Source organism: Excalfactoria chinensis, chromosome 2 (assembly GCF_039878825.1).
Source record: "Excalfactoria chinensis isolate bCotChi1 chromosome 2, bCotChi1.hap2, whole genome shotgun sequence".
Classification (NCBI taxonomy): domain Eukaryota; kingdom Metazoa; phylum Chordata; class Aves; order Galliformes; family Phasianidae; genus Excalfactoria; species Excalfactoria chinensis.
Window position 1 is genome coordinate 116,673,686 of NC_092826.1, and position 25,118 is coordinate 116,698,803.

At 39.7% G+C, this 25,118-nt stretch overlaps 1 protein-coding gene across 2 annotated transcripts; it reads right to left on the reverse strand.

Moving 5' to 3' along the window:
- Positions 1-1,064: 1,064 nt before the first annotated feature.
- On the reverse strand, positions 1,065-23,391 carry TOPBP1 (DNA topoisomerase II binding protein 1). Of its 2 annotated transcripts, none has more exons than XM_072329839.1 (28): positions 23,342-23,391; positions 23,056-23,143; positions 22,444-22,578; positions 21,734-21,877; positions 20,859-21,040; positions 20,521-20,714; positions 19,420-19,599; positions 18,304-18,473; positions 17,614-17,777; positions 16,873-17,120; positions 16,362-16,681; positions 14,946-15,118; positions 13,727-13,938; positions 13,294-13,586; positions 12,045-12,218; positions 11,097-11,206; positions 10,305-10,428; positions 9,786-9,935; positions 9,174-9,282; positions 8,380-8,572; positions 7,333-7,556; positions 6,237-6,400; positions 4,712-4,826; positions 4,037-4,200; positions 3,176-3,316; positions 2,103-2,192; positions 1,563-1,724; positions 1,065-1,344 (listed from the first exon to the last, which is right to left on the reverse strand). In XM_072329839.1, exons 2-28 carry the CDS (start codon positions 23,134-23,136, stop codon positions 1,201-1,203), a joined length of 4,560 nt encoding a protein of 1,519 aa, XP_072185940.1. In that variant the 5' UTR covers positions 23,137-23,143; positions 23,342-23,391; the 3' UTR covers positions 1,065-1,200. The 2 variants fall into 2 exon arrangements, with proteins under 2 accessions (XP_072185940.1, XP_072185941.1); XM_072329840.1 differs by having other exon boundaries at positions 23,358-23,384.
- Positions 23,392-25,118: the final 1,727 nt, after the last annotated feature.

A 25,118-nucleotide genomic window follows, 5' to 3' on the forward strand; every position in this document is an offset into this window, starting at 1 on the left:
AACCTACTGGTGCCTGTATATTTATATATCTTTATAGTAATAATTTAAGTTCAAAATGTATATATATTTTTTTTTGTCAGATTTTTTTTACCCTGGTTTCCCTCTCATGGTTTCTGCATATGCCGACTCCTGACTGTGCAGTGCACACCTCTGTTGTTCTACTTTTGTCCCATGTCCGAGTAATGGTATCAAACTCTGTAAAGCACTTTTGTGATGTTTCCTGTAAAGAAAGCTGAAGAAAATAAATTTATCTTAACAGCAGCAACTGAATTTAAACCTCCACATTTGTCTGTTTGTGTTCACTCATCTGTTCGGTGACTCCAAGCAATGACAGCAAGCACTTGTGACTGACAGCAGCATGCTGTCACTATGGTGTTGAAGGCCTAGGACAGAAACTCTCTTGCTTTCCTCTTTGCTTCACTTGTGCCCTGCCTGTCTTGACAGCCCAGGCTCCTTGCATTGCAGGTGTCCACCTGGGCACTGTCAGCAGCTGTACAGCTCTTCAGAGTGCTGAGTAAATAGCTGGAGAGCTGCTCACACTTAGTAGCCCACTGTACCGAGTCTGCCCAGCCCCCACATGCCACAGTACTCACAGGACTTACATGGCTCCTGGACAGCTCTGAAGCTTAGCTGTAAAATGGGTATAGTAGCACTACCCTTCCACAGCAGCATTTTCTGAGGGCAGAGGAGAAAAAATAAACAACCAAAAAAATACCCTACAGTCTCTTGGGTCTTGTCTCTTAATACCCACACCTGGCAAAAAACTTGAAATTTTGTTTAGAATAATTTATTATACCCACTGTGACTACTAAAATTTATAATCTGTTTTGTTTTAATCTAGTTTCTCTTTTGGCATTTTTTCTTGGGGCAAAACTAAGAGAAAATACTCAAAGTAAGTCCATTACTGGCATGACCACCCATGGCAATGGCATTCTTAGCAAGTGGTGTTTTTCCTACAACATACAGACAAGGTGTGCTAAGCGTCTCAAAGTATTTATTATACAATGCTGTCCCTAAACCAAATCATTAACAGCACTGGTAACCAAAGAGATCTTCCTTATGAATATTACTGTAACCTTATTTTAATCTCAGGACAAATTAGAATTGAGATTCAAAGCTTTTAATTTCTGCGGTGAGGATGAAAAAAACCCCATAAATACAAATATATAAAAATGTACAAACTAAAAGCACAGAACTTTCTCAGTGCACTCTGGATCTCTTGACTCTGCTCATTTCTCCCGGCGCTTTTCTTTTCTGGGATAACCCAAGCCCAAGTTCTTTGCTGTTCTGGAAGCAAGACTCAGCTTCTGGCAGCCAATAAGACTCCATTGGGGGAGGTGGATCCTTCAATAGAAGAAGGGGAAAAAAAAAGTTGCTCAACTCAAGGAGAATAAAGAAATTCTGAGAATAAAGAAATTGCTCAGTTGTTTTCTAGGATTAATCAAATGAACATTGCACATGCACATCTTGAATATTTTTTGCAAGCTCCCTGCTCTGGAAGAGGCTCCTCATGACCTGCTGGAGGTGAGAGACCTGCCCCGTCCTGCCTGCACAGCACACACCTGGATGAGGAAGTCTGCTATATACTCCGGCTTTAAGCAGTTCACTCCCTGGGCTGCTGCCTCTGCTACATTCACCCTGGTGTCACATGGTTTCAGCTTACTGAAGTCAGCAAAGAGATGAGTTGCTTCTTTGAAGAAAGACACAGAATGACCAGAAAACACCTACAGATTAAAACACGAGAGACAAAAACTATTAATTTTTGTGTTTCTTCCCTATGGAAGGAACATGCAGCTCATGACCTATAAATTCACACTCAACTGTCAAGCCAACACAAAACAAAATACTATTTACTGTGCATTCTGTACCATCTTTACCTTTTAAGAAGTCTAATCCTCTCATCAGAGCAGGGCCCACAAATTCTGTGCTCAGCAGTCTGACAGTTTTGGCTAGGATCTACTGCTGGCATGGACAATACCCAGCACTGAGTTTAAGAAATTATACCAATGCCTTAAAAATTAACAACACTCAACAAAACAACAACAGAAGATTAGAGAAACCCAACAGTAATGGGTAATTATTTTCCCCAGAGCGCTACATACTTTTGCTCCTCCTGACTGAAGAAGGCGTCGGAATCCTGCTTCCTTGGTGTGATCAACATTCAGGATCACTTTCCAGCCACTGAAAGCTCCCTAGATAAAAGACTCCGTTTAGCCATAATGATGTTGACACTACAAAAGTACAGATGCCACAGATCCCCTACTTGCCCCCTTTGGGAGTAGCTATCAGACAAACATTTGCAATCACCTGGTTTTGTCCTTCTAAATTGTAAAAGGCAGGAAAAAAAGCACAGTATAAAACTTATCAGGCCAACACCACATGCTCCTCCAGCTTTCCACCTGCATAGAAGGTGGTCAAGCCATTCCATTCAAAACACTTGCAACACCAGCAAGAAACAGACATCTTAAGGAAAGCTGTGCTATTTCCAAATATGCAAGGAGCATAATTTTTCTTACATTCATTTAATGGAGGTTGTAAAATACATGCAAGTCAAGTGTTACACTGATGCAGTTGAAACAGGCAGTATTTCCACCTTTGGGTGAATACTTTCATGTCTAGAGAGCAGCTAAAAGGATTTGGTGTGCTCCAGTTCCACCTTCAAAAATGTCACTGAAACGCTGTGGAACCACACTGTGTGACATCAGAGAAGATGATTTGAGAGAGGTGTCAACCACCGCCGTGTTTGAAGTGTAGTATTACGCCCTCTACTGAAGTTAGGAAAATGCTGTCCAGTGAGCTGTATGGCACAGCAGGGTTTTTAAAAGTTACTGCCAGCACCAGCCATGGTTTCCTAGTAAAACCAATGGAGTTCCCCAGCTAGAGCTCAGAAGCACAAAGGTATCTTAATGGCTGAATGATGCTTACATATATATCAGTAACTACATGTCTACCTCTGCAAAAAGCATGACTGGTGGGTGGCTCAGGAATAGATTAGGATGTAATAGACCTGCACTAAAAGGTTACCCAACTAACTAGAAGATATCCAGCTAAGCCATTTTGTTCTTAGTAAGACACATTCACTTTTCCTGCCAGAGAAACTTCTGGGTTTCTCAGTGACAAACCCCGTCTTGGCCATCCACACTGTACACCTTATATCCAACACACATCTCAGTACCTCAGTAATTCCAGTTTCCTGCCTTCCTTTATGAATTTTTTTCCTCCACCTCATGGCTGCGAGCGCTAGCTTCTTCTGGTTTACATTGATTCCAGGCAAAACGTTAAGTATGGAATCACTTCCCCACTCATAATCTTCTTCCTAGAATAATCATAGGCATGAATTACAGAGAAGTCTTGTCAATTTTATTAGCAGAAAGATTAATAATAAAGAAACATCCAGAACAAATCACAACTCAGTCTAGCTCCGTGCATCAATTTTATCTGAGCAAAACAGCTCTTGATAAAGTTAGAGATATGCCTCTTTAATGCATGTAATTATGTCCATGCATAAAAACTCCCCACAGTTTTAAATCAACTCTTATTTCCTGTAACATTAATGCACATCATGTACAACCACGCTACTCTTGTGGATATCAGCAGCGGAATTCAACAGTAGTGCAAAGCCACTTTGGACAGGAGGGTGGAGGGTGCTCAAAACGCACAGGCTTATGGAGTTGGAATCTTTAAAATCTTTTCCATACATCAGTAAAGTTAAGATTTAATTCCTGGTGTACAAGATGATAACCTCCTCAAGATGATAACCAGTGAAAAATTAACAAGAGATATTCAAGCTTCAATTTCCAGAAACACCAATGAAGTATAGGTATTTCATTTATCCTGTGCTAGGACAAATTTGGTCAGAAACCTGTTTTCAGAGACGAGCTTGCCAAAAGTTCCTGAGATACTGGAGCCTCTAAAAATCCCGAGGTTTAGCCACTCCGGAGCACCATTTGCTTTTGAGAAGTTGTTTTCCAGTAAAATAAAAAGAGACATTAAAAAAAGTGCAACATTCTAGTTCCTCATTAACAAGGTTACATGCCTGAACAAAGCAGCCAGCTCCTCTACACGCCTCCAGGTAGGAACGATGAAGCACCCACTTTCCAGCTGCCATTGAGGCCAGGAATTTCTCATTTCGAAGAGGATGTCCCACAACAATGTGTGTGCAACTTGGATCAAAGCACTGTTTCTCAAGCACTATTCCACCTTGGAATTGGGGATTTAATATGATTCAAGTTATTTAGAGTTCAGGCTGTACCACAAAAAAAATCACTCAAAGTGAGAATTATTTGAATTTAAAACAAAGAAAAAAAAGAAAATCTCAGATTTACACTGAAAATATCTTTGAATTGATAAGGGAAAAGCTGGCAAGGAAAGAGGAGCTCTGGGAAAAGAAAACAAGTGGTAGTATAACAGACACAAATGGGGGACACCAGAAGACAGCAGATTCTAGACACTCCTAACAGTAAAGAATGGGGCTGTTGTGGAGACAGCTAAAAGAAACTGCCAGAATACAAAACCATCGCTGTTTTATAGCAAAGCTGATCGCTCACATAATAATAATATATTCAATGAATTGCTCGCAAGCACAGAAAACCATAAATTTGAGACCTCTGATCTGATGATTCATTAACAGAAGCCCTTTCTTTTCCCAGAGAGCTACAGCTGACCAGCTTACAACACACACTATCGCATGCATTTCACAAATATCTGGTACCTAATTCCTCAATCAGATGGCAGTAGTCAAATCTTTCTTGAGGATTAAGAGAAGACAGCTGAAATTTACGGCATTTTTCTGGTTCTTCATCTACCTTCTCATTTTCTGTAGCAGCCTGAAAATACAGCAACAGATTTTGGAAATATTACAGAAAGATTAGTTTGACAGCTGATTATTTCCCTGTGAGCAATTCTGGGTTATTTTTATGTTAAGTTTTCTTTTAGCATGGAAAAGAAGAACCAAATCTGTCAGTCACTTGACAAAAGCTGGATCTTATCAAATCAACATTAAACTCCTGCTTAACATCCTCTTGGTTCCCCCCCTTTTTTAGGGCAGAAGTGAACAAATCTGTCATAAAAACTAATCCATATTCACTGAATGCCAAGCTGAACACATGAAGTAACCATCATCTATCTATCACGCTACCTCACCCATTCAGGCTTTCTTGAACTCCCAAGGCCCCCTATATATTTCCACCACAGCTTATTCAGTAACATGACATTTCAGCCCTCTGAAGAGACATGGTCGATGCTGGAAGTTGGAGCATCAAATGAGACAATGAAGGCAAAAACCTAAACCCATCTTCCTAGTTGCTTTCAAGTTCACTACACCTTAAATTTCTGAACCAGACTTTTGTCCAGAACAAAAATATTCAGTTGGTATTTAAGCCTAAATTCCAGACACCATCTGCAAAATAAAGGTGTATCTTTTTTCCATCATCCTAACACGGCTTGAGTTCCCACTCCTGCTTATAAGCACACATAAAGTAGTAGAAGGCTGCAAGGAGGTCTCCCTGGAGCCTTCTCTTCTCCAGGCAAAACAAGACCAGCTCCTTCAGCCTATCTTCATAAGAGAGGTGCTTCAAGACCTCTGATAGTCTCCATGGCCTCCTTAGGACCTGCTCTGTCACTTCCATGTCTTTTCTGTGTGGGGTGCCCCAGACCTACACGAAGTACTCCAGATGGGGCCTCAGAAGAACAGAGAGAAACAATCACCTCCCTAGTCCTGCTGGTCACCAGGATACGGATGGCATCCCAGGCTGCAAGCACACACTGCTAGCTAATACACAGCTTTTCATCCACCAGGATGCCCAACTCCTTCTCCATAGGGCTCCTCTCAGCTCATTTCACGTGGATGCTGTTGCCACTGCTGAAATGCATCATCCACTAAGTCACTGTGCTCACATCCACTGTTTGGTCTCTATAAACATTCAGTAAGCAGTGATGAATGTCAATGTGTGCCATTTTTTCCACATGGAGGAATTCAAGGCCCCACTTTCTCTTCAGATGCACTTGCATGTCAGACACCGTTTTGTCAGACTGCCCCCCTGCTGCCATCTGTCACACAGCAACAACATGTAATGAAATACTATTGAAAACACTTAATCTCTACTGCCATACCACTGACATCGGCCTCTCATGGGCAAACACATTAATACAGGAGGCATTACTTTCAGAGCAGCCCTTAAAGTATAGCTACACTTTTAGAACACATACAATTATGAGCATTTCTTCAAATGTCAAACCTTTTCTTTGGGCTGCGGTGCCACAGGAGGGTTAGCCAGTGGGAATGCAATGCTGGGAGCCTGCGGGGTGGGGATCAAGTGATCTTTAATGGGTGTTTCAGGATCTCTACATACAGGATTCTTCAGATCTTCAATTGTATCTCCATTCCCAGCCTCAGGAACAACTGAGGAAGTAAAACACTGTTACAGGATTTGTCCTTAGACGAATATAATTATGGACAAAGTACAAAAGCAGTTATCCTAAATAGCTGCTACAACATGCACAGTTAACATGCCAATACTGCCCTCCTTAAAAGGTGCTCTTCCTTATACCACAAACCACCAATTGAACCTTGCAGACCATCTCCCTGGATGCCCTGTTTTGAAAAGCAGAAAAACCTCAAATGGCCTAACTTCTTTTGCTAAATGCACTTACACTGTTAAACAAAACAAAAAAAATCTACTGAACTTATTTCACTAATTTTCTTCAACCTCCACTAGGACGGCATTAGTTTGCAGTAGAAATTCTTAAGAATCTCTACAAAGTAGATTTATTGGGAGGGTGGAGGGAGGTGGCAATGGGGAGGGAAGTAAATTATTCTGCTATCTCTCTGAAGGTGGGAAAAAAGTCAAAATGGATGAAAAGCCTTAAGCGTGTTGCTTTAGTCCTGCTTAGTCCTAGCAGAAGATTGAGACTTCATAAATAATAGGAAAGATAAACACAGTATCTTGACTAAATCATAACTGAAGAAAATTCGTAAGTAGCTCTGAGATTCTGTTTTTGGTGCTCACAAGTTCCTTCTGTCTTTACCTACTAACATTAAAGAAATTCTGCTGCTAGCATTCCTATTTGACTTCCACTGTATCTACGTGACCTGTCAGCTGGAAGCCAGCTGAGGATCCAAATAAAAACTGTGGAAGATATTTTCTAAAGTCGATACAGACATCTTCAGAAAAACGCTGCCTTGGTGTTTGACCACAGATGAAATCCCAACACTGTTCACTCCTTAAGTACTCTTGAAGTAAAATTTAAGCACCACCGTATTTTAAAATCTCCACGGATAAACCCGATGTTGTAGCAAAGAAAAATGGTATTTCATTTCTGACTTTATTTTACCTATACCAGCAATCTCTGCATCAGCTATGGATCCTTTGAAGGTAGACTCATCCATGTTCCTATTGATGTTACTCTGAGCTTGCTCTGTGAAGGAAGGACTGTTAGGCCACTGAAAGTTGCTGACAAGTCTTGCTCTCTCCTCCCTCGCTGTAGGATCATCCCAGATGATCTGCTCACTCTGGGATGGCTCCGTGTTGATATCTGTGAGAGCCTGACGAGATTGCCTGAGAAAAAAAAGCACAGATACCTTAAATATTCCTTTGTTTTATGGAAGACTACCATTCTAGAAGGTGATGTTTTAATAATCACATCAACCATAACATCCAAGTGACATTATTAGAAAGCGTGTCCAGAGAAGTGGAAGCCTTCAGTATGAAAGCAACTTTAGCTATCTGTCTTTGTGGGTTTAAGGGTCAGCGTGGCTGAAAAAAGGCAACCATAATGTTAAGTAGGAGATATTTTCACCACTTGTCACGCTGTTAAATTATTTCATAATCAATGCACTCTACCCTTTACTGAATCTCTTGATTTGCAGATAAACACCCAACTAAAGGAATGACTTTGAAAGATTTCAATTACATTCTCACTGGAGCTCAGCACTGTTGGAACTAAAATCCTATTCACCGTGATTACACAGAGAGAAATGAAAGAATGATAAGTATTCACCAAGAACTTCATAGGAACAACTACTATTCGTATATGACCCAAGTACTGAAACATTGCAGCACTGTTTTCTTCAAATATCTCTACCAACACTAATCTGAAGACAAATTAATTGGTTAGCACAATTCATTTCAATATTAAAAAGCAATTCTATTCTACTATTTTTTGAAAAGCAAATATATTTTATATACATTTATACATAATTGTAGGATTAAGATAATACTCTGATTTTATCTAGCAGCTCTTGTTAAAGATTCTGAATTACAAGCAAATGAAGTATATCAGAACAGAAAGACAATACAACTGAAAACCCTGGAGATCTACTCATGTTTCAGTGATTGTCTGAGTAGAGAGGGTAAGATAAGATAAACTGAAAACTGATACCTTAGAGCTTCCAAGGCCCTGCTGCGGCCATTTCGCACAGACCGGGCACTATCAGGAGTGGCTGGAGAACTATCAAAACTGTTCCTTGAAAGGGATCCTCTTTGTCCTTGTGGTTTCACTATTGATGTCGCAGACATGATCTCCTGCAGCTGCCTCTGGAAGCTCTCCCTCATTTCTAGTGCCTGGGTTAAAACTTCAAGAGAATAAACAAAGTCCACAAGATCAAGATTACTATAATAAGTGAAAAGTACAGCTATTCAAGTTAATTTCCTTCCCCTGTATCAGGGAGGAAGATTATATAATCAAACAGGGAAAGACTATCTAGGAGGATGATGTATGACTGAAATCACCCATTTCTTGTCATAAGCAGGAATTCCCATTTGGATCACTTCTGAAATTGTTCACGTGATCTACCTTATATTCCACAACTCTCCTGTAACACACTTCTTTACATAGCACAAAAATGTATACAATGCTGATATTCTGTGCTAGAAATCAAACTTTGGTGTTTAAAAATTAAAAAAAAAAAAAAAAAGAAAAGAAATAGTAACTAAGTAATTTTTAATGGATTACCCTGGTTTTGTAATAGGCTGGCAAGATCTTTGAACTAGATCAGAGAGAGAGCAAAACCTCTCCCTCATACTGAGCAACAGTGGCTAGTTGTATTTGACTAGTAAATACATAACAGTACCTAAAGCTTTCACATCTTACCATTCAGCACCTGAAACTGAAGAAGGCTTACCCAGGCAGTTTGACATTATGTAACTATTCTGAGAACAGGAATTTATATTTACCTCCCTTGGATTCACTTATTCCAGTGTGCTCCTCCCCTGTGCCAACTGTTTCCTTTATTTGGTCAGTAGTTAAATCGTCTGCAGTATCATCTTCATCCACTGGAATAATCTAAAGCCGACAAAGACATGTAGAATTCTAGAATACCACTTTCTTTGTTTTTACTTTTGTTCAACGCTTGTGAAAATTCTGATGAAGAATAATCTTGCCTTAGAATAAGTTAATCTTTATGCCACCAAAATAACAGTAAAACAATGAATAGCATTAATGACAGTACCTACTCTGCAGTCTATAGGTCTGCTAAGTAAAGCTTATGCCTTGGATGTCTTGCTCACTTAAAAGAAGGTAAAGAATGGGCTATACTATTTCAGATGTGTTAGCACTTCTAATTCTGAAATGTCTGTGTCTGCCTCTATTGTCCTAGAAGAGGATTACAAATGCAAGAAAAAAAGCATGAAGGAGTATCTGCAATAGCTACTGTTAATTACTAGTGAAAATTGCTTCAGAGCGTCACTGAATAAAGAATCAATTTCATTTATTACATTAAACATAACAGCCAGGTGAATTGAATTCCCATGATGTCACAGAACATGAATTTCTATCACATACTACACCTCATTTTCTTCTGCTGGATTTCCAGTTGCTGGAAGCTTACTGGAAGAGGAGGGTCTGAAATCTTGCACCGCACTGATGTCCAGGCTCATTTTGGGATTGTAAGTGTGAGGAAAGAGAGATTCAGGAAGCTGTTTATATTCTTGGGCACACTGTAACAATATTAGTTAATATAAGAAAGATGAGAAACTGGATGAAAATTAATACAAGTTCCATATCTAAGCATAGGAAAAGGATCACAGAAAGAAGTAGTTTACACGAGAAAAATGCAGCTCTCATTCTGGGAAACATGTAGCAGAACTGAATGAAGGAGAATTTCATTTTCCCTTACAGAGTAGAAGGTAAATGCATGCTAGTGAAAAATGTTCAACTCCTAAGTTCAAAGCAGAATGTAAAACATCAATTCCTACGTATGTTCAATGTAAATTCCAACAGAAAATCAACTGCTATCTAATGAGTTTTAAGCTTTCTTTTCTGCTCATCTCCAGTATGAAGAGAAGAAAAAAAGACAAGCTTCATACCTGTAAAAGCCAGTGTTCTGAAACAATATGTATTCCTCGTTCTTTAACAGATCTATATTCCTTGTTGCTGTCATTTTGTCCTCCCTTGTAGATGAAGTGCGTTACTGTTTCATCAAAACACCATCTAGAAAATAAAATGAAATACAACTTGAGGATATAATTATCTATCAAAAAAGAATCAGCAGCTGATCCTAGAAATAATACCTACTCTGATGAAGAAAGTGGGCTCATTATTTATTTAGCCATAACAAAAGACAGACAGCTTTCAGTTTCAGGACAGAATGCTTTCAATCTCTTCTGAAAGCATTCCTGAAGTAAACAAAACTTAGTCTGACAAAGGTGTAAAGCAGAGTTTGGGATTTTGATCTGTTGTCACTTTTTGTTTTATCTAAGTAAACGAAGTTCCAAATCAGTTTCTAAAAACAAGTGTGACCAGTCCATTATATGTTTTTCTTTTACTGATATATTCAATTGCAACTGGAATACCAGTCCAGGAAGCTTAAAATAAAATATAGGATTCTAAAACATAAACTGATAAAAATTAACATTTGTTATCTAATGGAAAGTCTGTAGCTCCTCTCAGTAACAGAAGCTGAAAAGAATAGGTTGTAATCACAAAACACAGTCACATTCACTACTTAAGCATAAATCATTTAAGATAGTGAAACCTGAAGTTCAGCTACAGCATAAAGTCCCGTAGATGAGGATATTAAAATGCAAACATTCATATTTATTTCAGTTCCCACCAGGGCAGAAGCTTAGAAGTTGTGCTTTTTTTTTTTTGTCTGATACCTGTAGTCTGCACCAAGAGAAGCTGCTACAGCGTTCAGTTCACTTTGCTTCTTACTAAGTTTTTTACTAACACATATAACAACACCAGCTAGAGGCTTGGACTCTTCTTCCTATTCAAGTAGGTGAAAAAAAATAAATGATGTTTAGAAGGTTTTTGTATGAATAACAATAATATTTAAGTATTTAGTGTAATATGCGATAATATTTGCAATAACAGGAAAACATTTTTTTTCTGCTTTTGACACTCCCAATCTCCACGTCAAAAGAGAGCACAACTATCCTTCCAAGCACTAGGAATCCAAAGACAAAAGATTCACTCTGAGCCATACTGTGCTTTTTTCATCACAGACTGACCGCTTCCCTGAGCACCAAAATGAAGGAATTATCAAACCTGATACCACAAAAGCATTTCACTCTACCAGAGTGAAAAGGGAGAGAGTTCGGAAACTACACAATAAGAATTAACAACCTTCCCTTACTGAATGCCATTAGTTTCTTCCCCTCCTTTATTGTGCAACAACATGAGAAGCCGTACACAAACACTCTTTTCTCTCACTTCTTTTTCTGTTTTCTCTTATTAGAGTAGATTAGGCTGGAACTCTAAACTTCAGTCAAACATAAAATATTTAATCCTGCCCATCAGGAGTCTAGGAGTTTCTTAATTGTTATAAAACCCTCCCATCCTAATGCTACAAAAACTGAATGGTCACAGCTCTATAAACCATGCTGCTTAGCAACTCCTTAGTATTTGGGATGGCAGTACAGACAGGAGAAAAAGACTTAAATTTTTGCCTGCTGCTTTATCTTGCTTTATTCATCGTTGAAGATGCAAAATCATACATACTCAAACATCACAATGCACAAGCTCCTTGATAGCTTAACTCACAAAAATTACAGCATTTTCTTAATCAACCTATGTTCCAACAGCTCAAAACCAAGATCTCCTACCACTTCTGGCTGTGCAGCCTTCAGCTGAGGGCTGGCAGTAAGAGCTTCTGTATTCCGAGTGCTGTTTGCCAGTGCCAATTTCAGGTTTCTGCCAATGACTTCAGAAAGTGGAGTGCTCAGCTTTCTGTTCTTTTGACCAAGACCTCCTGGAGTTTCCAAAGCTGCCAGAGCATCCTACCAAAAAAAAACCAACAACAAAAAAACAAACCACCAAAGTAATTGACTGACTTTCATGAAGGCATTACAAGCAACATTCTCACTCGAGCAAGTTTCACAAATATAGCAGAAACGTTTCATACTCATAAAACCAAGACTATGTACTAGAGTAGCAACTAGCAAGCACAAATGAAAGTACCACTGCACAAAAACTGTGCAAGAGAATCCCACTCTTAGTGTATACATATATAAAACAGAAAGAAGAAAAGATCTAATTGTTTTTTTCACTGTCATCAGGGAGAAATGCCTGCAATGGAAAGTAGCCAGCAGCCAAATCCAGGTATTTCTAATCGCAAGCCATTTCCAATGAGTGCTGCTCCTTTGGAAGTGAAAAGGGGGAGGAATGGAAGAGAAGGGGAAAAAAAAATAATAATCTACTAGCAAAAACCCTACAACTTGACAGAAAAATCAGTGAATTTACCTCCTAATCAAGGCCTTGATAATGAACAGCAAATCAGAAGGCTTCACAAGCACATGCAATTCATTTAGTAGCTATTCCAGCACAGATAGATCTGGTGGTTTCTTTACCACGTTTCAGGTTGAGAGTTTTTCATGGCTTTCAGAATGAGAAAGTGAACCCAAAGCCCTAATCCATTTCTCAATTTGCAGTAGCAATTTTAACTGCTATACCATCATTACATTTAAAAAGTCATTAAAGTAGCATTTCATCACAGAACAAGTAAACATTTGTTTCCTAATATCTGGAGGAGTGAACAAGCCTTCTGGTTATATTTCTGTCATTCAACGTAGAGAACAGATTATGTTCTGTGAAGTGCAGTTCACATAAGATGCAATAAGCACAAAGGAGCTTTGTTAAAAACTAAAACATCTACTACGCAACAGATTTAATTCACAGGTTGTTAACTAGCAATACACGCAAATTAACAGAGGAAGTTTTTCTGGCTTTATTCAAAATAGGCTGTAGTTAACAGGGTAAGAAGGTTCACGACAACATTTATGTGTTGTTTTAAAGTTTATGCATATCTTTAAACTCAATAGCTCCACCAACACAAAGATTTGCAAGGAACGTTACCTTTACATCAAAAGAAGGCTTGAATAACTTGTCTTTGGAAAGAAATTTTGATGGTGTATCAAGGTGTAAAGACGGTTCTTTTTGTAGCAGTCCTCCTGGTGCAGGAGGAGTTGCTGTCTTCCCAATATGATGAGAGATTACAGCTTGGAAAGCTTTGCTCTGAAACCTGTTGATATCAAGAGGGGTGATGGCTGGTTTTTTTCCAGCTTCATGGAGATAAGAAGGTCGTTCTGGAGAATCAGGAAATTTGGCAGTTGGTGGTGTCTTGCTAAGCTTAGTAACAGAACTCTCATCTTTAAAAGGAAACAAATAAAATATAAGCAAGCCATCTGATTTCTCTTCTAAAAAAACACAGGTATCACATATGCTTGTTTAAAAGAACTTCAATCATCTGACCTTCCTTCCCATATTCCCAAGCTTGTTAATAACAAACCTTCAGCATCCACATGTTCAACCAGAAACTTGCTTTCGTCTGCTCTCTTTCCTGTCCTTGCAGACTGCAAAAGCCAAGCTACAGTGACTGCGGGCAAATTCCACTTCTTTGCAGCCTCATACTTGGAACCATCCGGCTCTTTCACCACAAGATGGGTACTTGCAAACATTCCCTTTTTTGCATTGGCTTTTCTCACGAAGAATTCTTGGACTCTAAAATTAGATTAATAAAACATTTATTTAGTCATAAACAAGATTAACCTGCGGCAAGTCTATAATGCTATAAAATACATTCAAGTAATACAAAGACCAGTAGAATTATCCAAGGCCTGTTTCCCTGCAGAGAAGGACTTGGGGGTCCTGATAGACAAAAAGTAGCAGTGTACACTCGCAGCCTGGAAGGCCAATAGAATCCTGGGCTGCATCAAAATTGGATTGGTCAGCAGGGAGTGGAAGGTGATTGTCCCCCTCTGCTCTGTCCACAAGGCCCTGTCTGGAATAGTCTGTCCAGGCCAGTGTCACCACTACAGGAGGGATGTGAAGCTATTGGAGTGGACCCAGAGGGTGATGAGGATGATCAAAGGGCTGGAGCACCTCCCCTATGAAGACAGGTTGAGGAAGTTGGGCTTGATCAGTCCTGTGGGAAAATTCATCACAGCCTTCTAGTAATTGAAACGAGCTTACAAGCAGGAGAGAGACTAACTTTTTACATGGTCTGATGGTGAGAACAAGGGGAAATGGCTTTAAACTAAAAAAACGAGAGATACAGATTAGATGTTAGGAAGAAATTTTTTACTCAGAGGGTGATGAGGCACTGGAAGACATTGCCCAGGGAGGCTATGGGTGCCCCATCTCTTGATGTGTTCAAGGCCAGCTTGGAAGGGATCCTGCGTGCCTGATCTAGTGGTTGGCAACCCTGCCGGGAGAGCTGCAACTACATGATTTTTAAGGTCCTCCAATGTAAGCCATTCTACAATTCTGACATCTGAAAAAGTGACATTTCTGTGTCAGTTTTGTCATCAAAGTTATAAAATTGCCAACTCAGTGGATTCTGTCAGAAATCAGACTAGATTTCTCTAACGGAGCGGGAAATAACTATGTTGTCACAACTTAGATGAATTGAATCCAAAAGAACTTTATGTTGAAATATTTTAGTTCTATGAAAGAAATTTCTAAGGGATTTAGTCACAATGGCTGCATAAAAACAGGAAGAAACATACCTTGCTCCTAGAAGTCCTGCCAGATAAACCAGGGAGTCTCTCTCTGCACCAGTAAATTGGCTAAAAGAAAGAACACAGTCCACTAAAGGAGTAACTCCTTCCATTACTGGGACTGGCGTGAAAAGTGGATTGGACTGGGGATCTAAGAGAAGCTGCTGTTCCACACACGTTACCTTAAAAAGACGATATAGATAAAAGCACAAATCAAGCTAAACAGAAACAGAAAACTGCAATAACTCAGCTACTGTACAACAGCATTTATGGACTTGATAAATAAGCAATTGTTTCTATCACTGCATTTGATAAAGTTTTTTCACATACAATTAGACAAATTCTCTCCTAGATAACATTAGCCTTGTCAGGTTTGCCTGATTTAGGCATTTTTCAGAACTTTCCAGTTACTACTTTTCCAGTCCTGGAGGCTCCCTTGAAGTAGCTCAAGGCATGATCTGACAGTCTGTATAGATTCACTTCACAGAAATCTATCTAATACTGAAAAATATAAACAGTGCTTAATCTATGTCATGTGCCCCCTCTTAGCAAACAATTTCATCATCTTTTTTTACCTCAAGCTATAAAGTTGACTCAGCTTCTGCCACAAGACAGAAAGCTGCAGTAAGAGCGTAGCAAGAAACAGTAAGCACAAAGTTTATCAAATAAAATCATTATTAGTCAACTCCTTCTTCCACAAATTAATTATTTTGAGAATAGAGAATTTAGGCCCATGTAAACATGAGGCTCAACAAAGCCAAGTACAAGGTACTTCTTGTACAAGTACAGGAAGACCGTATGGGTCCTGCCAGATGAAAAGCCTAAAATGAGCCAGCAGTAAGCACTTGTAGCCCAGAAGGCCAACAGTATCCTGGGCTACACCAAAAGAAAGGTGGCCAGCAGGAAGAGGGAGGTGATTGCCTCTCTCTGCTCTGCTCTCATGCGGCCCCATCTGAAGTCCTGTGTCCCAGTCTGGGGCATCAGCACAGGAAAAATGTGTTTTTTTCCATCCCTAGAGGTGTTCAAGGCCCGCCTGAATGGGGCCCTGGACAACCTGATCAGTGCTCAATGCAGCAGTTGGTAACCCTGCCCTAAGCAGTGGGTTTGGAACTAAAAGTACTTTGAGGTCTCTTCTAACTCAAACCATTCCATGATTCTAAAATGAGGGCAGGCCCTCACACAAGAAGCTTTTCAGTCATGAGTCTTATTTAACAAGCCTGTAGAGAGCTTCATTTTTGAAATAGCTAAGATACGGTAAATTTGCAGAGACTTTAAGGAATGCTTTCATTTAGCAAATTTCAAATGAATTAAGACTAATTTCTCAACATCTCATTTGTAGAAAAGCCACCAGTAACTCTGCATTCTAGCAAGATGTATTTGTAATAGATATCTTTACTCACTGGACTGAAAATATAACTCCCTTACCAGCCATGTATTCGTGACAACATCACCAACAGTTGGCTCCACAGAGCACCCTAATAAAGGTACCACAGCATAGTCTGCAATGATTCTGCTTTGCAGCGGCACAGTTTTCCCAGCATGCTCCTTAATCAGATCTGCAATGCAGGACTCATCTTCTTCTCCAAAACCCAAAAGAAGAAATCTCTTCCTGGCAAATAAACCTCCTTCATCTAGTGCAGAAGGCTCTCCCAGAGAACCATTACAGACAGAAGAACGATTCTCTTCTTGAACAGTCACATGAGTAACATCATTGAAGCTACCAGATATTAGTTTCTCAGCTTCAACTAGAAGAAAGAATAAAAAATAATAGTAGTTTGACAAAAACAAAGGCAGTTCAAAATAGCTTCATAGGGAATGACTCCTAAAAATACAATAATGAAGTTAAAATACTCAACTTTTAATAACTAAATACTTGAAAACTGAAATTCTACATGACCTGTTCAACTGTCTACAGCATGCTAAGCCTTGAACCTACCTAATGTAGAATCATTACTGACATACTGAGAGAGGAAGTCGTCTTCTGCAGCTTTCTGGTGCTTTACAACATTCACAGCTTTCTTCTTCAAGATGCTGTTGTTCTTGGGAAGAACCAACTTTGCATCAGGTTGTTCCAAAATTGTATTCACTAACAGCTGGTAGTTTTGAGGGATATATTGCTCCACTGGACAGAGATAGCCTTTATTAAACGACTCCAGTAACCATTTTGCTGTCACTATGTGAGGCCTATAAAATAAAGTGTTACACAAACAAGTTACAGCAGGTCTCAGAACTGTGATTCTTGTTTCCCACTCTGCAAACACACATGTACCTTAAGTCTGTAACTCCAATACTACAGCATGCTTAGCAGACTTTACAGACTTTAAGATTTTATGCTTAAGTATGAGAACAGACAGTTTCGTACTTATTTTCTACAATTTACATTATATCAGCCAACTGCCGAGTTGCCAAGTTCTTTCTCTTCAATATATTAATGCACTAATATCCATTTTTCACCAGTGAGAATACCTGCTTTCTATTTACTGAAGCAACTCATAGCAACCCAAAATTTACAGTACTCAAGAGCACATCAGGATGGAGTTGCAAACACCAGCTGTAACTCTTCTTATTTAAGACAAGAGCTACTTAGGATTTCCAAATCAATACATATTTTCTTGCTTATGAGCTGGTGGGAGAAAGCAAGGCAGAAGTAGTCCTTAGGCAACGCAGCTATCAGAACCTGTGAAGCGTCTTGTCCAAAAAGTGTTTCAGCTCGTCACTGTTCTCCCCCAGAATAACATGGGTAACATCTTCATTAAGCTGATCAAATCGAACACCACCACCACAGTTAATAAGCCTTCTCATCTTGTCCAGCTTCCTGCCAGTGAAGCCACAGAGGTAGACCTACAACGAAAATACAGCAAAGATAAGGGCTTTAAAAAAAAAAGTAGAATATTTCGATACAGCTTGCTATGACTTCTCTAGAACTCAGAAATAAGTGAATTAATTTCAGGAAAGTAAAAAAGAGAAATGGTGCATCTAAAATTTGAATAATTTATCTTCGTATGGTATTCTAGAAACATCTGAATACTGAATAATACAACAAACAGCCAGCCAATAGTTACACAAGGAAGGTGTATAAACAAAAGAAACAAAAAGCAAAGATCACCCACCATTTCTGGAACCCATTCACTACTGTCATTAAAAGCATGTTTACAAAAATGCAGGCGTATTATACATTTAATATAATGAATTTATTTGATTTGCACCTGGCACACAAAAGCTACACTACATAAACAAAACAGAAACATGTTATTTGCAATTGACAAAGCAACATAATTTACTCTAGCAGCAACTGCCAGCACCTCAGCCTAGTTTGCTTCCACATGTGAAGACGGAACATTTGAAATATAATTACTGTTAAACATACTCGACAGCCATCTAATAAATCTTCAGGAGCTTGAAAAGAGCTTATGTCCAAGTTTTCCAGCTCATCAGGAGGAGGATCCAGTCTGCTGCTCATTGCAGAACTACAAGCAGTTTCATTAACTCTACTCAAATTTACACTGGAAATGCAGCTGACATCCGAAAGGGAATGAGCTTTAATGGAAATACAAGAAGATGCATTAGTTTTGGCTCCTCTCCTTCCATTACTTAACTGAAAAAGAAATTAGAATCTGTCACCTGATTTTGTTGTGCTGAAAGAAAGCGTAGTCTGAAGAACAGATAAGTAGGGCCTTGGTTAAACCAAGGGTTTTATTTACACACATATCTGAATACTGGTCTTTCTAGAAACATTACTTATGTGCTTTTGCTTATTCCCATATGGATGCTATCTGTGAATTAACAGTCACTGTAAACAGTCAATTTCCAAAGCTTTTATTCTAGTTTGCTAGACACTTGATCTGATAGAAATAATTACTTCATAAGGGAGGCCTCTACGTAGTAAAAGAGCTCAACCTGAAGCTCAGTGACTTAAGAGAGTCACGTATTTTTGTAATATGAAACTTGAATTCCTAACACACTATTGGTAGTGCTAACCCAGTGTATCATCACTCAGCCATTTCCTGAAGTAGCAGTCAACAGCAGGTATTTGAAAATAAAAGCATATTTAAAGCTGGCTGTGTCTTTTGTGCTACCATCTTTGTTTGCAAAATGCTTTCACTTTTCCTACTATTCCTACAGAATATGCAAAGACAAATACATGAAAAACAGTATTTGTTTTCCCTCTAGGGGTATGATTTAATTCACAACAGACACTAGCCCTGTACGTTTAGGACTTAGCAATATAAATCACTGATTCTTAAGCAGATAAGTACACCTAAATTAGATTAACTATTAAACTTCTATTCATGTTCAAGTCCATATTCATTGCAATATCTAACATACCTAAAAGTAATCAGTTGCAGTTTTTTACATAAGCAAAACACAAACCAAATTTCAAAATATTATCACTACAAAAATAGAGAGCACTCTACTAATTCCAAACAGTTCTTCCAACTGTTTCATACCTTACCTTAAGTGCATCTTAAAAGGTCTTACTTACTGTCAAGCTTGCTGGCGTTGCTGGTGGGTGTTGAGGTACTGGGTGTACTACTTAGTTTTGATCCACTCTCTATTTTATACATTGTCTCATCTTGACAGAAGCCCTTCTCAATGCTGTCAGAAAACCATTGCACAGGCACACAGTGAACATTCCATTTTCTGGCACATTCGTACTTTTGACCTTTCAAGGATAAAGAAAATGTAAAAAATGCATGTTACTCAAAGACTAGTGCATTCATCTTCACTGAAAGATGGATGCACATTAAAATGTGAAAACTCAACTGATTTTGAGGTGCAAGTTGGACTATACAGAACTCATATTAGCTGCTATTTACTCGCCTTTATTTAAAGTCAGTAAACTCTCCTTGACAGTGAGTTAGTTCATGGGTACTGCATCACAGGGCACCAAAACCTTATAAAGCAGCAAAGCATGAAAATGTCCTCTGCAGATCTTTAATCAAGGGTTTCCAGCACTAACAGTGTTGCTAACAGTATGTCACCTTGCCATACACTTTTAATAAATTCCACCTACAAGAAGTCATTAGTTTTACCTTGCTCTATCAACTAAATAAACTGTAACACACAGCCAGTACCAGCACATTCTAATATGCAAAAATCAGACTTAATTGCCTCATCTCAAAATTCTCATTCTACAAGCTTACAAAATATGAAACTTCTTTCTTCTCTCAAAGGAAGTACAAACCTTTCTCCCTTCCACGAGGGAAGAAAGCTTTCATCTTACCTTACAGGCAGTTCAGAAGGTACAAAGGATTGGTCAGTTAAAAATAAACAAATAAATAAATAAAACCATGAATTCACTATCAGATTCCAAGCAGCATATAAATTAAGTCTTATCATACTCTCTCCAAAACATAGTTTTTCTTCATTCGTCCTCTCCCTCTACAATTCTCCCTTTTTCTTCTGCTCTTCTTCAAGACTCTGTCTTCACTTGTTCACCTTTCTTCCTTTTCCTACCCTCAAAGCAAGGTAAGAGTTCCCCATGCTACTCTTCCCATCAACACCACTTTTCTACACAGAAGCAGCAAGAGCAACACTACTTCAAGTCAAAGAGGAAAAATAATACGTACGCTGTAAGTTTTACCTTTTGGCTCTTGAACTATGAGGTGAGTACATTCATTCATCTTGAGTTGCCCTGAATACCGCCCACCATGTTCAGCCGTGAGGCGCTGGACTTCTTTCCTGTCTGAACTACTTAAGCCAGTTACACATATTGTACAGCCAAGAAACACAGGACAAGCGTAGTCTTCCATGTTGACATCAGTGTATCTCATCATGCTAAAAGAACGAAAGGAGAGGAAAAATATGCATTTTTTGTCTCAGTAAAATCAATTAGAAAAAGAAAGAAGTGTGTATAACCATGAGAGCCCAACACTAGAGCCCAACGCAAACCAAGTTTTACTTTGTTTCTGTTTTCATTACCTTTGCTGAGATCTATCCCACAGTGTCTTAACCCAAGAAGGAAGCAAAATAGGTTTTTTCAGAGAAGCAGCTACTAAGTATTTCTTGCTGCCAACTTCTCCTGCTATGAGATGAGTTACTGACATATTGAGGTCTCTGTACACACGTCCACCCATCATCTGTACATATTTATGAACTTCCTCCTGAGTGGAGAAATTACAGAAAATCACCAAAAGAAGAAAAAATAAATTAAGAACCTACACCACATTCAAAATTAAATCGGTCTCAATTTTCAGTGGTTTCTTCTGGAAGCTAATAAAAAAATATCAATTCCATTTTATTTGCATGGATGGCAAACAATGTTATACATAACCTTAAGATCTTACTACCATAGTAAAAAAACTGACTGCTGGTTGTTCTTTCAGGTAGCATACATAAGTTGTTGGAATGTACAAAAAGAAAACTTTAGCATAACTCATGTAAAGTACAGCTGGCTGGATATTTAATGTTTACCATAGACTGAAAAGCCAGAAATGTAACATGTTGTCTTCAGCGTGATAGCTGGCCAACACATCCATCCATCAGCCAATAAAAAAATCCTCAAACGTTCAAATTTTCTCATATGAATGACATTACAACGTTACATATGTTTATATGATATAGGCAAAAGTGCACATATAGATACATCACTACATACATGCTTGTAAATCACACATTGTAAAAAGACTTCCTTTCTCTCTATACAATTCTCTATATAAATGACAACTACCCTACAAACCATACAAAGACCATGCACAGTTACACTTGCAAATACTACAACTGATGTCATAGCAATAAAAGAAGTATGTGCCACAGAAACACCCCTGCTCAACCATCCACTGTGTACAATACATTACCCGGACATCTTTATCTAAGGTGGTACAGGATATCGTTACATCAGCCATGGTCATGTTATACACAGGATGCTCAGCTCTCGGGACACATCTCTGGGACTGCATGCAGTACAGGACTACCTGTGGCCCAACAATTCTACAACCAAGCTGCAATTAAATAACATGGAAAACAAACAAAATGAGCAGAAGGTACACTGGAGCAAGGAAGGTTTTCTTTGTCCCTGAGGAACCCTGGGGAAGGCAGGGCCTTTGCCTATCCTCATCTAGCATTACAAAAAAGGTGACAGCTTTGTTTTTACATTTTGTTGGAAATTTGGAGTACAACCTTCTTAAGCTTTCTGGGCTTGTGCATCCTATAGCTAACATGCCATTGGATTCCAGACAGCCTATCTTTGTCTGCTGGACAATTCCTTGCCTGTCAAACAAAAACATGTTACTCAGGAGGAAAAAAATGCAAGAGCCAGCCCCCTGACTGCAGCAAAATCAGAACTGATCGCACTCTCTAGTTTTCCACTTACTTCATGATAATCCTTACACTTTACTAGCTGTCTTCTCCACTAAATACAGCATGCAGCAAAGTTCTAAAGATTTCATTGTGAATACTGCACGCTACTATACTTAGTGCAAGAAGAAAAAAAAAGGAGTCTGAGAACATCCATAAGAGCTTCTAGAAAAGGAAGAATAAAGCTGGTATAAGTTGATGTGTAGCATACCTTTTTAAGATGATTGAAAACAACACCTGTAAAAGGGTCACAAATGTAAAGGGATTTATCATTTTCTTTTATATCGAGTGCTGCTTCTTCTTCAAGAATCTGGAGATGTTCTTCTGACTGAAATTCTTTTATAGACTGCAGGAAAACAATGAATACAACCACATTTACTTAACTGATAAGCCACAAATAGTTAATACTGTGGATGTTACACGAGCACATCTATTTTAAAACAGCCCACAGCAGAGCTAAGGCATCTAAAGAGCCCCCTCACCTCCCAGCTCTTCTCAGTGTTTAGACTTAAACACTGCATACAAACTGAACTTGTCATACAGTGCCTTCAGCTCCCTCAAACCTCTCCAGGAGGGAAGAAGCTTTATATTATTCCTATTAAGGCAGATAAGCAACCACTACATGGACCTTCCGGGCCTACCTGGCACTTTGTTCAATGTCAGCAAGTTTTGACAGTTACTTGTTCACCTTGGTCAATATAATCACTCTGAAACACTCATGTTAGGGAAGTGCAGCTTTATTCTTAGGTGTACACACACAGGCTGCATCTACCGCAGAGATCACCTCAGTGGAACACCCAGCAGGCCCACAGCTCACACCTACCTCCAAAGCTTTCAAGAAATACTCCGAGCTCGCAGAAGACTTTACGAATTTCACCAGGAACAGCTCCTTGCTGCCCTTCATCCTTTAACTGAGAAGAAAACCCCGGTGAGATTCCAGCACCGGGAAGCCCTCACCGGGAGGCCCCTTCCCTACGGAGCCTCTCCTTCCACTGAGGCTCAGCCACCACCCTCCACCCCCAATCCAAAGCACCAGCCCTAAGAGCGCTGTGTGCTCGGTGCTGCCGGTGGGACGCTGCCCCAGCCACACTCCCTGACCCCAAACCCACCCCACACAGCACCCACCGCCACCACGGCGGGCGGGAAAACGCCGACTCACACTGCGCGTGCGCGGAGGCTGGGGGGGGCGTGGTCAAGTCGAAGGGCGTGGCCTGCAGTGGGAGGGGCGGGGCGATCGTTGAGGGTGAGTCCCGGCTCTCCTGCGCTGTCAGCGGGCGCACGTTGGTGGCGCTGGCGTTGGCGGGGGGCGGGAAGGGCGCGCGGAGCTGTGTGGGGAGTAAGGGCTGGGTGTGGCTGGCGGCTCCCTCCTCACGCTCCTCCTTCCCTGTCATGAGTCTCAATTGGCGTCCACTCTGTAGTTAAGGCTTACTGTTGTTTCCGTACCGCCTGTCGTTTTGTAAGGACGGCAACAGGAAGTATTGCTAGCGAATCTAGGATGGCAGCGGGAAGCGTTACCGTTTGGCCACGAGATGGCACCCGTAACCTAAGAACTGAGCAGGCTGAGGGTGTGCTCAGAGGTCGGCTTCCCACTATGGAGAACAGACGTTAAACGTAATAAAAGCCTAACTTCTTAGGATCTGAGTGAGCTAAGAGACAACCTGAGAAGCAGCAGTCTTCCCATCTCTAATAATGCACAAAACTAAATGAAATCTCAACCAAAACAGCGCGTCTGTTAATGGGTAATTAGGGACAGGCAGCCTCCACTGGCACTTCAGGGCACTGGTGTCCCTGCCTATTGCAGGGGGTTGGAACCAGGCGATCTGAAAGGTCCCTTCCAACCCAGACCATTCAGTGACTCTACGAAGTGACTAGCTCTTGATAAGCTGATGATCTGTTAGGTCAAGAGTCTCTACATTTCAGCTCTGTGCTAGGGAAACCGCTTGTCACTTGAAAAGATCCATGCTGTAGGAGAGAGCACTGCAAAGGATTGGGGCTCTTCTTGTTACATACCTCTCAGAAAACCTTGTCAGTGCACACTTGCACGTTTGTTTTCTTGCCCTTTGCTCGTGCAAAGTAATTCTTTAAGGAGAAAGTTACTGCCATGTTACTGCATGTAGCTTCCTGTCTCTTTAAAAAAGAAATGCAAATGTTTGTCTTTTTATACTGGAATTACCCCATTTCTGCTTATAGTGGTGGTAGTAATTGCTGCACGGTGTCTTAAAAAAGAATGTGCAGCTGAAAAAAAAAACAACAAACCCAACTTCTGAAAGTGTAGTATGGCTTTTGTTACGTTTCCCATGTGGAAGTAGTCCAAAAGTAGTGCTTAATGTGACAAAACACAATAACCAGGGGCCTGATAAGCAAATATTTCCCTATTTCACTTCCTGCTTTCAGAAGCACTTGGCAACGTAACATTTCTTTGAGACTCTTTGAACTATTTATTTGTAAAACTTATTTTAAAGACAGGCTATCCAGAGCACCTGGGAAACAGACGTTACTCAACTGGATAAGAACAGCCATTAAAATATTTACTTTTATATTCCTATCTCCAGAGTTGTCCAAAACAAAAAGTATTAGGGAAAAATGGTAGAAATGATAGAAGTGCTATACAAACGTGATCTAAAACAATTTGTATTGTGACAAACGTATGAGCTTAATTACCTGAGTACCCCCCTTATTTCATGCTTTCTGTGTTCAGGTGCTCTGAAACATCTGAACTCTAAGGGAAAGCCCAGTTATAGTTGAGCATCAGCCTTGCTAAATATGGAAGAATTATGGAAGCTTTTGCTTTGTATAAAACTCGGTGGATCCTTTTACTTCGTGTGTGTGTTTGTTGTGAAAAATGCCTATAGCATATTCTTATCTTCAGAAAGATCTGGGTCAAAC

What these genes read in the sequence shown, in the direction of transcription:
- TOPBP1 (XM_072329839.1), bottom strand. Translation starts at nt 23,136, where the DNA reads ATGAAGGGCAGCAAGGAGCTGTTCCTGGTGAAATTCGTAAAGTCTTCT. An exon ending in AATAAGTGAATCCAAGGGAG is followed by an intron (nt 8,573 to 9,173) that starts GTAAATATAAAT and finishes ATTCTCTTGAAG; the next exon opens with TTTTAACCCAGGCACTAGAA. An exon ending in CCATCTGATTGAGGAATTAG is followed by an intron (nt 4,201 to 4,711) that starts GTACCAGATATT and finishes CCCAATTCCAAG; the next exon opens with GTGGAATAGTGCTTGAGAAA.